We start from the raw sequence: 15670 nt of genomic DNA, 5'->3' as shown, positions 1-15670 counted from the left end.
ATATATTTTTCTTCCGCGTTCTCTCTCATTTTAAATTTTACATACATAGTAAAAATAAGTTTCCTAGGAGCTGTAAGTTATTGAAATGAATTTATTAACAAGTGAATCTTCTCAAAGTTAGTTAAAGAATTCACAGAGCCAGAGCGTTTCATTTTTTTTTCTCCTAGTGAAACCTCTGTCAATTATCATGAAAGATTGGAGTAGTTGTTTCCAAGATATGTAATTGTATCAATCACAACTCAAAACTCTAAAGCAAACATGCCATACCTAACAAGGGTATAGAAGAATAGATGATCAAACTAACAAAAATAATTTCATTCTCATGATTCGTGTAGCTAAGGTTGTGCTTGAAACACAAAAAGTGGAAAGAAAAGAAAAGAAAGAGAAAAGAATAGAAAGAAATGAGGTTTCTTTTCTTTTGTTTGGATGCCCATTGAAAATAAGTGAGAAAATGGAAGAGAAATATAGTTTTTCTTGTTTGGATACCAGCAAAAAAAGAAAAAGAAAAGAAAATTATCAAGTTTTTAAATTTTTTGTGATTAAGATTTTCTCTCAAGTTTCCATTTCTTTTCTTTTCTCTCCAAATTCGATCATTTTGTGAGAGAAAATTTATTAAAGATTCTCTATTGCCAAACAATAGAAAATAACTTTCTTTTTTGTGGGTTCCAAACAGGGCCATAAGCAGAGATACTGCCTCCCGATAGAAAGTCAAATTAAGTGTACATGTTAGAAGCTTCTAATGCCGTATCAAGAGATGCTTTCACCTAGATTTGAAATGGTTTGGCCAAATAGAACCAAATGCCACTCACTCAAAAGATATTCATTTGAGTTTGCTTTCGTGTCAATAGCTTGTCCACAAAGAAACTTACAATATTGCTTTGTTTACTTGCATATCTCATTAAAAATTCTGTCTGCTATGTTCTCATTTCACATCCTATTTGTTCTTGAAATTGAACTTTAATAACTGATAGGACACAAAAGTTATAGATTCAGTGGAGAGGAAAAGGCTCATTAGAGTGCATTACCCCAATCATATTATCGAAAAATACCCCCCCTAAGATAATTTTTCATGATCAAGGGATATGTCTTAGTTAATACAAGAACGACGGGGTTAGATCTATTAAGTACATATAGACTAGTGTCGGAAATCGGAAGATTTGAACTCAAGAACAAGGAAGCTGATTTACTAAATAGGGTGACAATGTGGTTAATTTCATGTAAGAAGATTTATCAACATTAATTAAAAAATGAGTTATAAGTGAGAAAATGCATTACTATGTATCGAGTCTGACAATAATAATGGGAAAATTCTCATTTTCTTTTCTTTTCTATAGGGTTCCAAACAGACCCTTAATCTCTTCAATAAGAAAACATTTTGAAGAGAAACCCATGGCCAGTCAAAGGTGTTGTTCTCTTCTACTGTACATTATAATGGTTGCTCGGGTATTAAAACATTAAGGTAGCTTTTCATGGTAGAAGGGTGTCTTTTTGTCCACCGAAAGAAATCCTTAGGTGTGGTGGGGTTTCTGGTCAAAATCTCTTTATCTTCTAGTCCAAATTGATGGCAAGCCAAGATCAGTGCTTGCCCAGTAAAGCCAAAGCAGGTGAAAGGAATGGTGGCAATGAGTGCTTGTTTGATTGAAGCACGGACAAATGGTGGCCTCAGTTTCCTTTTCCTCATTAGTGTTTTCTTTTCCCAGTGTCTCCTGCTGGTTTGTGCTCACTTTTCAGTAATGATTTTTCACTCACTTAGTGACTTTTCTTGCGAAAAACCAAACAATGAAAATGGGATTCCATTCTTCATTTTTAATCTTCTTTGTCGTTACAGTCTTCAACTTTCGTCTGTTCGAAGGAAAGCGATCATGGCTTTTGTGACGAATGCATTTTGGATATATACTCCATCAAGGATGATTTTATGTAGAGAATTACATATCACATTCATCTCTGCTTTCTCTTTTATAATGGGCGATTCACTTTCTTCATACACTTCACCTTTTCTCCGATCCAAGTCTCATGCCTAGCCCACGCACAGGGAAATGCACTCAAGAGAAGCTCAAATGCTTTGATCAGAACTCATGAAGGCTCTCATCTTTTACTCTATCAAAAAAGCCGACTACTGAGCTTTCATGTCACCCGTGGTGTCTCCTTCATTTCGATGCTGTCCTCATTAGTTGGAATTGGAAATGAAGTGAGAGAGAAAGCAACCTGCTCGACGTAGACAAAGAACCCATTTCTGTCCACGACGTTGCAGAAAACATCGTCGGTCGTCTCCCTGTACCTCCCCCATTTTGCTCAAACACTTGGTTTCTTTTTCTCTTTTGCCATGGAATGGCACTTTCACTCAGGTCGAGCCTCGCCGTGGTTATGGTGGATGGTAGTGGGCAAGCGAACGTGGAAGAAAGAGATTCCTTGGGCCAACATCCGTTCCTCTCCACAAACTCTGAGAGAGGAAATCCTAAAGTTCTCGAGGAATTAAAAGGTATGAAACTCCATTTTTTCGAGTCTCAGTCGGATGTCACATTGAAGCAATGGTGGACGATACGTCCTACAGTGAGTAATATCCGATCAATCTTAAATTTGAAGATTATCAACACATAACTCAGTTACATTTCAACTTTTTGGCTTTCCTATTTGGATTCCACCAACTCCTGCGTTAAAAGTCGTCAAGTTTGATTTTTACTCTAGGCCATTCTCAGTGCTTGTTTTCCTCTTCCTCTCGTTTTCTATCATTCTTTCTGTTCCTCGTTGCACCAGCTTCAAAATATTTCATTTATACCCGACCCTCTTCTCATCAACTCTGCAGCAACTACCTTCATCTGCTCAGACGGAGAAACGAAAGAGACGATCATCATATTTGCACTAGTAAGGGAATTTTGTTCTTCTGATTTCTGACTAACAATGACCAACTAAAACTCCATCATTGGAGACTCGAAAAATGGAGCATTATTCTTGATTTGGTACGTCATAATGCGTGGTAGTGCTACTGCTATGGTCATCGTTGCTTTGTTGTTTTCAATGGATTGAGTCTTGACTCTTCTTCAGTCACATTGGTGTGTCGAGTCAACGAGCTAGTGGAACCATACGTGAGTAAATAGATTTCAAAACATGATCTGAGACCACTTCTAATTAGCTTAAGCGATTTGATCTTTTATGTCATACAAGTTACAAAGAGCTTTAGAATTTTAGTGTAAGAAACAAATTTCGACATGATTATGAAATTCATAAACAGAAGCGAAGGATGAAGGATGATTACCTCCAGCCGTGGCGATCAAATCCCAGAAGAAGAATGTCATTGTCTATTCAGAAGTTCTTCGATAGAGAAATCCAAATTTCTTAAATCGTATCGTTCTCCATGTATAGCAGTGGCCAATATGTATCAGATTTTAAATAACCCTTTAGATACCAGGAAGATAGGGCCATCTCAATGGATCAGGCTTTATCCAAAGGAGAGGTTAAATCCATGACATAATTGGCGCAGAAAAAGCTCGCTGCTCAATTCCGGACAATAATTGAACTGGGTGGGTGGGGTTGGTCCCTTCCACTTTTCTCTGTCGCTCCAACCATCCAGAGACCTGTTTCAACATTTTTCTTTCTTCCTCAGTGAAGATATTTGAGTGAACCGATTTGAGCTTCTCTTTCCAAAATACTTGGATGTAATGCAAGAACGGAGATGTTGTAGCTGTGACTTCCAGCTTGTAATAGATATGAACTCGAGAATTTCACAGGGATATGTGTAATAATTGAATACAGGGGTGGTACCAAACCAAGATAACGGGCGGCCTCCTCGGAGAAGGATTTTTTGCAGGAGACGTTGGCGAGCTACGGCTTCTCCGCAAGAATTTTGAGGAAGACGAGCAGTCAAGTTTTCCCAAGCTAGCTCGGATTATTTCAGTCTGTAGCGACTCAAGAGGCTGTAGATATCCAGGTGAGTCTGAACTCGATGTAAGAAATCACCCAGAGTCACTGACTATTAGTTCGCAGGAATTGCTCTTGAAAACCGCGTTAGATTCCTGTTCGAGGTTGCATTTGGGAGAGACCTGGATAATTTGGGTGGATCGAGCCAGATTACGCACTATTATGATACTATATTAGATTTAATTAGACTTAATATAAGTTCATAGATAAAATTTGTTAAGATATTTAATTTGTCACGTTTAATAATACGAATATATATAGTTCTTCGTATGAAAATACCGAATATATATAGTTCATATATGCGAAACAAATTACTTTCTTGAGATAAATCGCAAACAACGTATTCCACATCTCTTTGGCTGCCCACAACTCAAAATCTAATCACTGAATTGGGCTTTCATACTATTATCTTCAGCCTCCCAGTCTTTAGTGATAGTTGCAGGAAGATCATCTCTGATGTAATTTACTTTTCTTTTGGCCTTCAGGTGCATAAGAACAGAACAAGACCAATTCAATTTGATTGAAGTAATTTGTAAAAAACTTGAATCCTTACTTTAAGAAACCTCAGAATGTCTAAATACAGCAACTAGTGTGCTGGATTTTGTCATTTAGAACCTTGAATACACTCCAGTGATCTTAACAAACTGTTCAAGGGAAGCTCCAAACTCAATTCAACCACACTTCCAATATGCAAAATTAGGGCATGTGGATTCCACACTGCAAATTAGGACATACCCTCCTCAAGTCTCACAACAATATCTCAATTAACCTTCAATACAATCAACAAACATCACAATATAACATGTATAACACATGATGCAGGCACAAGCATGATAACACAGATTCGCTAATGGCTGCACAGAAAACTAGGGAAGCAAAAGGTTCAGCAAGGGTCCCCTAGTGACAATTGGGCATTGTAACTGCTCAATTAGCAGCAGTAGCCATCAACCAAAAAGTAATGGCAGTAGAACGAAAAATAAAATGAGATTTTGCCCTACCAGAGAAGAAGTCCATTGGAGCCCTTCCTTTAGGGTTAGTAAATCTGTGAAAAAGACAAAAAATCTAAAGGAGGAACTCCCAAGGATTAAAACTACTGCTCTGATACCATGATAAAGATTCAAAATAAAAGAAATAAGAAGATAAAAGAGAGAAAAAGAGAACTGGAGAAAGCAACAGCAAGAGAAGGCTGCGTTGAATTGAGACTGATCTCTCTTTAATACTCACTTGAGTGAGTTTGGATAAAAGGACAAAATGCCCTATAACTCTCTCTATATAACTCAGATTCTAATAAAAATTGAAACTTAGGCATATAAAATGTAAACTATCCTACTGGCACACCAATGTCGCAAAAGGAAAATGACCAAAATACCCATACATAAATTTAACAAAACATTTAATAGCAATAGGCATTTAATAGCATAAAGACCCAACTTGTTCTTGCCCAGATGAAAATTATGGAAAGAATAGGTACAGCCAAAACATGTGAGTAATTGGATAATTGGTTCACTCCAAAACCAAGACCATTATTGGAGCTTTATCTGTAAAATTTATGGAGGCATTCTGTTTATTAGAAGGCTGCCTGTATTTAATTTTTGTCACTAAAGGATGTTCACATTCGATTTCACGTCAATCATTTTGGTTCTTTTCTGAGTTTTTTCTTCAGTCTTCCCCCTCTCGCTGACCAGATTCCTGCTAGGATGGTACTTACAACTGTGGTGTCTGCTGTCCATACTGCTTCCAAGCACCACCAGGTCCTGTACATATTAACTGCTCATTTAGGGAGCCACTGGAAAGCACTATGAAAGAATGGTCATTGAGCTGTTTGACAGGACCAGAGTTGTGGATGTCCAGGATATTCATATCGATTTTCTTCTTTTTTGGAACGATTAAAAAAACTCTCTTCACTAAACAATTTCTGAGTTTTAAATTCGCACAAGCAGAGAATGGAAATAATTTTACAGAATATATTTACCATTCTAACGTCCTTGCTGTTTCCAATTCAGATAGATTCTGTAAGAGTGAAACATGTCACCTCAATCACAGGTACTTCTCAAAATTACACCTCCACAATCTCTATGCTACGGTTCCAGTTTTCAAAAGCTGGATGCAAAACAGAGTCAGTTTGGAGCAATTACCTTTTCTTATACTGCCAGCCATCGCACAGTGGTCATTTGCATTCCTTCATAATCCCCTATTTGCAACAGACTTGGTAAAAGATAGCTCCAAGGTCTAATAATGATTTTTTAAATTAAGACCCAACAATGATACTTAAACTTTTGCTGAAAAGAACAACTACCCATTGCACAAGTAACACAAATGAGATCAACTAATAGTCATAACAAAAATTTCATATCCAAAACAACAATTCAACCATCCAACACCAAATCATAAAACTTAAGACCACCCAGCAGACAAGCATCTACTAGGGAAAAAAAAAAAGCTGGAAGGGAACTTCATATGATTGGATCAACTAATGGTCATAACAAAAATTTCATATCCAAAACAACAATTCAACCATCAAAGACCAAATCATAAAACTTAAAACCACCCAGCTGACAAGCATCTATTAGGGGAAAAAAGGAAGAAAAGCTGAAAGGGAACTTCATATGATTGCTCCTACCGTTACCCTTTCTACCTTTATTTCGATTTCTGATAGAGAATGAACAATGCCTTTATCCATGTAAAACAACAAATCACTATAACAAAATATAGCAGGATAATCAAAACTCCTTGCTTCAATATTCCTTGCAACTACCTAACTCACAAAAGTTCCAGCCAACAACAAAATAACACTTGGCCAATTACATTTCACCCAACAGTTTACTCTTTCCACAACCAACTTGTTTTGATACTTTACACATTTCTACAATGACCGGGTTTCATGGAATCAGTAACCTATTACTTCTTGTCGAAGTGTGACTAACCCCAATTCAGAATGAACCGGCTGAAAAACACTATCAATACATTGAAGGTGATATCATAAATATCAATTCACACCATAGTGCTTAAAATGCTGCCTGATGCTCGGGAAGGACCTCCAATTCATACTCAAATGGAGAATCTCGGGTTGGCTGACGTGATGCTCTCTGTGTTTTCCACTTCTCGTAATCTGGATCATCTGTGGGCAACTCAAAGCGGCAAACAGGGCATGTGTTACTAATCTTCAACCATGGTATAATACAGTCCCCGTGGTAAAGATGTGAACAGGGTAGCTTCTTAGCTCGCTCCTCTTGGCAAATTGCATCTTTACAAACAGCACAAAGAGTATTATCATTTCCCACATCCTCTTCAGTTAGAAGAACTGAAGGAAGATTATCTATTACAGATTTGGCGGTTGGAGGACTACTCTTGAGTGAATTTTCATGTTCTGCAAATTGCCCAAATAAAACTTCGTATTCTGTTGTATTAATAAAGTCATACCCGTGATCAGGGAAATAAATTTCTGGCCCCTCTTCCGCTGGGGGAATTCGATCCAAGTTATTAACGGCCAGAAGAACTTGCCAGTCTAGAGTTCTCATCGCTTCTACCGTGGTGTGGGTCGTACTCTCATCAGAATGTAATTCCGATGAAACTGATCGTTCATCATCTGGATCAATCACCATACTGAAGACTTCCCGCTCGTCAACCCTTTCATCCACTTCTTCCCACTCGAAGTCCTCGTTTGGGTCGCGCCGGTCCTCAAGCCGGAGACAATCCCAACAAAGGGGAAGTCCGAGATCTTCCGCGCGGCCGGATGACTCGTCTCCCTCAATATCCGAACACAAGCCAATCCCAGCGATCGGCCCCTCTTCCTCGTCGGAATCAGATTCAAACCCAACAATCCGTAGGCCGTTTCCAGAAGATTCCCCAGATTCCATCACCGATTCCCGTACATAGAAATCATCTCCCCCATTATCCGAACCCAGACCCAACTCGAACCCTAGACCCAAATGATTCGAATAATCCGTTTCATCCTGTGCATCCAACATCGTAAGACTCGAACCACCAACCGAATGAAATTCCATGTTCGCATCCGGAATTGGATCAGTTAAGTGATTCTGCCGCGGGGACCGATCAAACAAATCAAGAACGAGACTAACCTCGTGTTCGTCTTCCTCTTCCCCATCGAAATAAACAGAATCCGAACTCGATTCGAGAACCTGCAGCTCACGAACATCAACATCGTATTCAATGTCCTCGTCCTCCTCCTCACTGTAGTCCCTCCCAAAGAAGTATACATGGCGAGCGGCCGAGAAACCCGACGGTGAAAAATCCTCAAATTCAGCCTCCGCGAAGAAGTCGTGCGACCAGTAAGGTACGGTTTCTAGGGTTTCGATGTCCTCGTCGTCGGAATTTTGTGGATGAAAGAGGAGCTCTGCCATGAAAGGATATCAGAATGACAGGATTCTATTCTATGAATTTCTCCAGACTACATCCAGAGCCCAGAGCGTTTGCGTTTATAAAATTCATGGTTTCCAGTAAAACGACGAAAAGACCCCTTTCTTTTGCTTCCGCGTAGAGTGAAAGATACCCGTTGCTGATGTCCGCGCAGTCTCCTCATTGGAGGGGCTCTATTTTTAATTTTCATTTTTAAGAATTCATTTTTAAAAATTCATATAATTTATCGACCTCTAAAAGATAAGTTTTTAATTAAATATTAAATATATTTTTCTCTAAAAATAAAAAAATTAATCCATATTTGTCCTAACCCTAAAATTGTGTCACTTTCTTGGGTGTTTGTTGCTTAAAGCAAGGACGGATAGTCCAATTATCAACATATTTTTGACACATTTTTAATGCAAAAAATTATCATAATTTGAAAATTTAATAATAAATTATCTACTTACCGCTTTAAAAAGTGAGATTTCTTGTTAATTTCAAACAATTTTTTGTTCAATTCAAGTAAAAATCTATGCTGAAATGGTTGCCACAGTTCTAATTTAACATTAAAAGACAAAAGATTTATAGCATATTTAAGGGCAGATGAACAATTAATTGATGTGATTTCAGCTTTCTGCTCTCAATTGGAAAATTGGGACAAGAGGAGATTTCCTTCACAGTCCTCGTTGTCTGGGTTCTGCGGTTTGAATTTGAAAGGGTGTCAATGACTCAAATGTCTTGATATTGGGTTTTACAAATTATCCAGGACCAGACGAGATGCTCATACATTCACCTAGCCAAGAGGAGGTCTTGTCAGAGATTAAAATCCCAGTTCTGGGACGAGGTTCGTTCTCAACTGCGGGCGGGTAGAAAAAATGTCTTTAATTTGAACTACCACTGAAAGTGGAATTAGAACTACCAGTCTGATTCTTTTCATCCATGTTCATCTCTGTCTGCAACTACTTCGGGTTTTACCGCTTTGAATTCTTAAAAGAAAGCGATGATCGTAGACAGAGGGAAAAAAGAAAAAAGAGAACAAATGACTTTATGAGCATAAAGCCAAAGATAAAGCAGAGGGGACCCAGAATCCGCTGATAATGCTTTGAAAATTGAAACTGCACAAAGACTTGGCCTGCACGGAAACAAAGCATTCAACCCACACGTATATAGGCCACTTAAGGGCAACCTGCAACCCGACCAGAAGCAGGGCATTGGGCCTTTCCAGATCTCAGATCCGGTCGAAAATTGCCGACGCGTATTATTGATTCTCAGTTTCGTTTCTTAAAGTTTAATCTTCACCTCATTTCACTTGACTTGCGCTAAAGTGGGTTTTTATTCTCCTTTGTGCATAAAAATGACAAATTTAAATTCTTAGGAGAGAGACACCTCCTATCTCCTTTGTGTTATTTATTCCGTAAGATATACAGACCTTACCTGTTACGAGAATTTGCCAGAGTAAATCCTACCAAGCGTAGATGATTGTCCTGAAGATGTTTGAGAAAATGCGTGGGCAAAAGTTAGATGGAATTTGATACATCTGTACTGGGTGGCATTTTCTGAAGATATTTCTGGTTTTGTAAGATGCCAATTTGTCTACCACTGAATCTGAAGTGTAAAACTCCTGGTAGTTATTTTAAAAACTAGGAGAAAAAAGGCTGCAACTCAAGTCTTTCACTCCTTTCCCTCCTTTCCCTTTTAAGATTATGTACCTTCCTGTTTTTAGGAAGGTCCCTGAACATTTTGTGTAGAGACTCATTAAAAAAATGATGGAGAAATGTAATCATCTAAGCTGTAGGTTATTCCACTTTATTATTAGTTTATGCGACTAAAGACTTGCAAAACATGTTGCATCAACTAACTAGTGTACACTTATTAAATCTGTATGTCATTTAGTGGTTTATCGTTGAAAGATTGATGACTTTCTATCTTCCATTCTTTCCAGTTAACATCAAAGAAGATTTAAATGAATCATGTGGTAAAACCGTTCATAGTAATAAGATATAACCATTTTAAAGAGGCTTCTGTATTAGTAAAAGAATTCCTGAAGGACAACCTGCATTTGCATTGGGATCGCATGGCATTTTTTCAGGTCAAGGTAATTTCTTCTTTCCTTCTCTTATGGAAGGATTACTCTGTTACTTCTCCTCACAGGGTTGCTCTCCATAAGTATTAGCTTCATCAGATCAGCTATTTTTTGGCTCAATGACACTGCTTTAGCTTAATAAAGCAGGTAAGTACTTTTCTGCATTGACTACTTGAGAGTCCTGCTATATATCATCTGATACTGATACATTTGATACGTGAACAAGAGCAACCATTTTGCTTGATTAGCAAGAGGCAAGAGGAGTCACTATTGAGACATTTTACATCTAGGATCAAATGATAAAAGCTTATTTTGTGGGCACTTGTCATCCCTCTTAACTGTTTTGGTGGTTCTCCAAGGTCAAGGTAAACTCCATATGCAAACTACCCCATTATAACTAGCTGTCAATCTTTCATCATCATTCTTATGGTAGATTTAATGGACATTGAAAAAATGTTTCAATTTTAGACTATTATGTTCTGGTGGCAATTGCAATCTAAGTTATGTAATACAAGGACAAAATTTGAGTTGTGCTATTACAATGAAGAAGCTTGTTGGAGCCCAAAAGGTTGTTATCTCTATCTTGAAAGGTTGCTCCCTTGATGTCCCTGTTGGACAGGTCTAGATGCTCCTTGGTCCAAATGGTTGTGGAAAATTCACCCTCCTAAAGGTAAAAAATGACTCTCTACTTTGGAATCTGACACAATATTGACTGTTAATATTGCAATTGTTAGACTCCTGGATTGCAGATCCTGGCTGGCCTCCTAAATCCAACCTATGGGAACGTAACTGTGAGAAAGCCTAGGAGCTTTGTCTTCCAAAATCCAGATCACCAGGTTAGGTTGCTTTGCTTTTGATATCTTCTTCATCTTTCAACTTGAAGATATGTTTACTCTTCCTTTTCTTCTTGTAATGATATGCTGATATACTGTGTAAATGATTGCTATTGAATGGGTCAAGGACAAAAAGGCCAACTGGGTTAACTTAATTAGGAATGAATATATAACTGGGTAAGCTTTGTCTTTATAGTTTGTGTATTACTTCTCCTGAAGCTCTTGTAATCTTGTCTTCTTAATAAAATCTCCTTCTTGCAGTGTTCAAAAGAAAGAAGAAAATAATTGATTAAGCCTTGAAGTGAATTCTCGAAACATAGAGAAGTTTGATGCTGTTGATCTGATGGGTTTTTTGCATTCCAGTCTCTAGATGGGCACTCAAGTACTTTCAGAGTTTGAAGTTGTTATCTACTTAAGTATTAAGAAAATTCAATATTAAAGGGAAATGCCAACAATATGACAAACATCACTTGAATATTGTCAAACAAATACACATAAATTAGCTATTTTATGCCAAAGTATCATAAAACATTCTAGACAAAAAATAAATTAACTATGATCGAAGTTGTTATCATGCAAAATTTCTGTGAAATCATTTTCTTATATTATATAACTATACTAAATACATTGTTCAGCAATGGTACCTAAAGTTTCAGGCAGCCCAACAAGCATACTTGCTCTATGGACCGCTTGTTTGCTGGTTGTTGTCAAGAAATTCTTTAAGAGAACATCAGTAATGTCTTTTCTAGGTGTTTTGTAAGTCCTATAATCAGCACTCTGCAATGTAGTCTGCTTCTTTTATGACATGGTTCCATAAGAATTCAAAGTGCATTATATGTTTCCTATTTTCTCCAATATTAGCTATTTTCTAAAGAAGAAAAGAAGGAAGATACTTGAGAAACTGTTGTTGTTGGGATTTGTAGCTCCAATTTCATACTCTAGTACTGAACATGACGGCTGAAATTGGATATTATGTATAAAGATGTGGCTTTTTTTGTTCAATTTGTGTGGAGCTGGTGCATGTTTTTTTCCTCAATGATGATTAAGAGAATTAGATGCTTTACCCTTAATAATTCTTGTATAGGTTTTTACCCAGCTGTGTTATTAGAAATACATAAATTTGCTTCTGTGATCCTCAACTGGCGATTGTTAAAGTCACTCCACTACAGTGGTCTTCTTGGTTATCATTTGTGTGGACAATTGTGTGCTTCCTTACAGTATATTTTTAAAATTTTAAGCATCCGAGAGGGAGACACTCTCTCATTTGATTTCATTTAGTTTATTTATTCCTTTAGGTAGTAATGCCTACTGTCGAAGCAGATGTCGCATTTGGTCTTGGTAAGCTCAATCTGACTTCAGATGAAGTTAGGGCGAGAGTGGAAAAAGCTCTGGCAACTGTAGGCATGTCTGAGTAGTTGCAAGTAACTGTTACTTGTTTGGCAGATAATCTTCTTCTGTGAAAACAATTTGTTTTGTGATTTCCTTAGGATGCACTTCTCAGAGGCCAGTTCAAACCCCTAGTGGTGGTCAGAAGCAGAGGATTGCTATTGCTGGTGCATTGGCTGAGTCATGTAAAGTACTACTGCTAGACGAACTCACAACCTTTCTGGATGAAACTGATCAGGTACTTACTTTCATTTTATCAATTTTCAAGATAAAAAATCATGATAAACTTTTTCCAAATTTGTTTCTTTCCCTCCCGTTTTATGCATTATAATGATGTGATTTAAATTAAATGGTTGCAGGCATTTGGTCCAGGTGCCACTGTCCTGCTTCTAAACTTAAGACTTTTCTAAACATTTCTGTTAAGTTTTCGTCATTCTTGTATTCTCACTTTGGAACTTTAATGCTTATCAGATCGGAGTAATAGAGGCTATAAGAAATTGCTTGGGCTGATCAGGTTTCAGCATTGTGGGTGACACACTGGTTAGAAGAATTGAAGCTTGCAGATGGTGCTATCTACATGAAAGATGGAGGAATAATTATGCATAATGATGTTTCCAGTGTAACTCATTAAATTAGCAGGAATCAAGCTGATTATTTGGCCTCACAAATTGATGGAGATTACTAAGTTTTTACCGTTCCACAGGCTGATTTTGTGCAGTCATGTTCATTCCCTTGACATTTTCCTGCCGGGCTTCAGCACATTTAACTGTCATATAAATATTAATGGAGTTCAGTGCTTAAGAGCTGGTGATTTTGCAAAGATTTCCAGGTGGAGACCATTATGGAACTAAGGTATTATCATTCTTACTAAAAGTGAAACATTCTGCTATTCAAAACCAATCTGCTCGTCCTGATGACAACAGACAAGTGAAGATTATATAATTGGAACGAGTGCTAAAGTTGTTTTAGACTTCCTGCCTTTGGTTGTTTGACTCACGAATCAGATTTTCATTTATTGTTGAATGTTGATTATGAACACTACACTCTCATGCCTTAACAGGATTCAAAACGAAAGTCCCCTAAGTGGAACCCCCCTATGTGAGCATTTGAGGACTAATGGATAGGTGATTGAGACTCCATTCTCGACATGTATCATGTGTCAAAATCCAACTGAATCTCCTAGCGAAATAGTAAAGGTAAGATTTTTTTTCTTCTTCTTTTTAAATCTTTAATGGTATGCAGAATACTCTTAATTGAGAGTAAAACCAAACAATAACTAAGAAATGTAGCAGGCCCACATGGAGAGTAGCAGTTTCATTTAGTTTATGGAAGCCCATCTTCATGGGAGGACAAGTGGCTGAAATAGTAGAGTGAAAGCCAAATCATATCTAAATTGACTTGATTTTCATTTTAGCCTCTCTATTTCTCTGCGTATAAATACAGCAATCTCATTCAGAGCCAATTTTCATGTGATGAAATCTCCAACTCTTTTGTCATTTCTTTTCAAGTCTAATGAGTTCTTGTTTCATTACATTTTTGGGATACATCCCTGCACTTGGATAATTACATGAATTCCTAAAATCACTAAAGGCGAACTGAATTCTTGTCATTGCCCTAGAGACGAACAGACAAGAGTCAGAAGAACATCAGATTTGCTTCCTTTCTCTTGCTCGGTTAGCTACTCTAAAATTTTCCAGGAACCTTCTGAAGCACTCGACTGTTCTTCATCATGTAATTTGTTTAGTTCCACCTTTTTACTTCATTAATTAGCATATCCTATTCCAAACGACAGTGTAGGGTTGATATTAATTTCTCTTGAGCTCTTTGAATCCCTCTTTTGATATCTGCTTTGCCATCTTTTTAGAATCTCGGCTAGGTTATGAGTGATATGGTATCCTCTTACTGGTTACTTACCTAAATGAGTATTTTTACTGTTCTCATATAATCTCATTTGGATTCATTTGAACCTAGATTTTATGAGTATTGCAAAACTACTCATTTACATCAGTAACCAATAAGAAGTGCTTTTTTAAAGTTAACCACTTGAGCAACTTGGAGGTTAACTTTAAAAAAGCACTCTATGAGCTGTGATGCCCTCTTATTGGTTACTCTTTAAGTAAATTAGTATTTTTGCCAGCATTCCAGATTCCAGTCTGGTTTCCCCTCCTACTCGCTACTGGTCCGAATGAAAACACCTACTGTGCGTCATGGCCTCATCGTCGTCTATATCTAAACACAATGGACCCTCTGACCCTCACGCTTCTCAAATCTCATACACCCCCAACTAGATTCTGGGAAACAATTCTTTCCATGTCCGTCAGGTCAACTCCAAGATGAAGTTTGAATCTCTGAAACCTTGTTTCTGATGGATGCTGGCGAATGTCGATTGTCATCAGTTTTCTGGGTAGTATTTCTCAATCATCCTTCAGATTACTTATTAAATACGAAGTCTGCACATCAGAGAACAAAATTGAAAGTTGGATTTTATAGAAGCTTTGTAATTTTTTTTTTAATTACATGTATGTCGAGCTGTTCTTCGTATTAGAGTAAAACATTGCAAGATTGTGGCAATCCAATTTAACCCATACATGTAATCCACCGAAAAAACTTCTCCTTGGAGTTGGGAGCTTGTCAACATCAAGGAGCCGGCCCTTGGCAATCTGCAACGGCAAGGGGCTCCTGTGCTCGCCCACCCCATGTCAAGTCTTTTCACCTCCTCTGGAATCTTGTCCTGTTACAAGCTCACCTCCATTTCAGAATCAAGTGCCGCCAGAATCTTCATATTAAAAATAAGCTTATTTTTCTTGTCTATTGCAAAATCTGGTTTTCTTCATTGTTGTTTGCCTGGCAATGCATCAACCTGGACAATACAGGAGAATTCTGCTGTCCTGATCAACCATGCTCATAAAGAGATAGAAACATTCCCCAGCCACGTCCGAAAAGCACTGCAAGATTGGGTTAAGAGTTACGGGATCATCCACTGCTTAGCGGATTCCTGTTACTGTCAATGAGAGACAGTCACTGCGGAATCAGAAATTCTTTTGATATCTGCGGCATATGGCTTCCATAATTATGAACAATTTGGGAATGAACA

General features: G+C 37.7%; 1 protein-coding gene and 1 pseudogene across 1 annotated transcript; one reads left to right on the top strand and one right to left on the bottom strand.

The window, feature by feature from the left end:
* Positions 1-6624: 6624 nt before the first annotated feature.
* LOC137936932 (uncharacterized) lies at positions 6625-8309 on the bottom strand. The gene has a single exon (XM_068781908.1). The coding sequence runs from the start codon at positions 8274-8276 to the stop codon at positions 6921-6923; it is 1356 nt and encodes a 451-aa protein (XP_068638009.1). The 5' UTR covers positions 8277-8309; the 3' UTR covers positions 6625-6920.
* Positions 8310-10348: 2039 nt separating this feature from the next.
* On the top strand, positions 10349-14320 carry LOC137937460 (ABC transporter I family member 10-like; annotated as a pseudogene).
* The last annotated feature ends 1350 nt before the right edge of the window (positions 14321-15670 follow it).

This window comes from Aristolochia californica, unplaced genomic scaffold (genome assembly GCF_029961685.1).
Source record: "Aristolochia californica isolate CCGP_79_NKW_82.1479 unplaced genomic scaffold, dmAriCali1.0.hap1 SCAF_7, whole genome shotgun sequence".
Taxonomy (NCBI): Eukaryota; Viridiplantae; Streptophyta; class Magnoliopsida; order Piperales; family Aristolochiaceae; genus Aristolochia; species Aristolochia californica.
Note: the sequence above shows the minus strand (reverse complement) of the source record. Positions and strands in the feature narration are given on the sequence as shown.

Coding starts and splice junctions, on each gene's coding strand:
- LOC137936932 (XM_068781908.1), bottom strand. CDS start 8,276: ATGGCAGAGCTCCTCTTTCATCCACAAAATTCCGACGACGAGGACATC.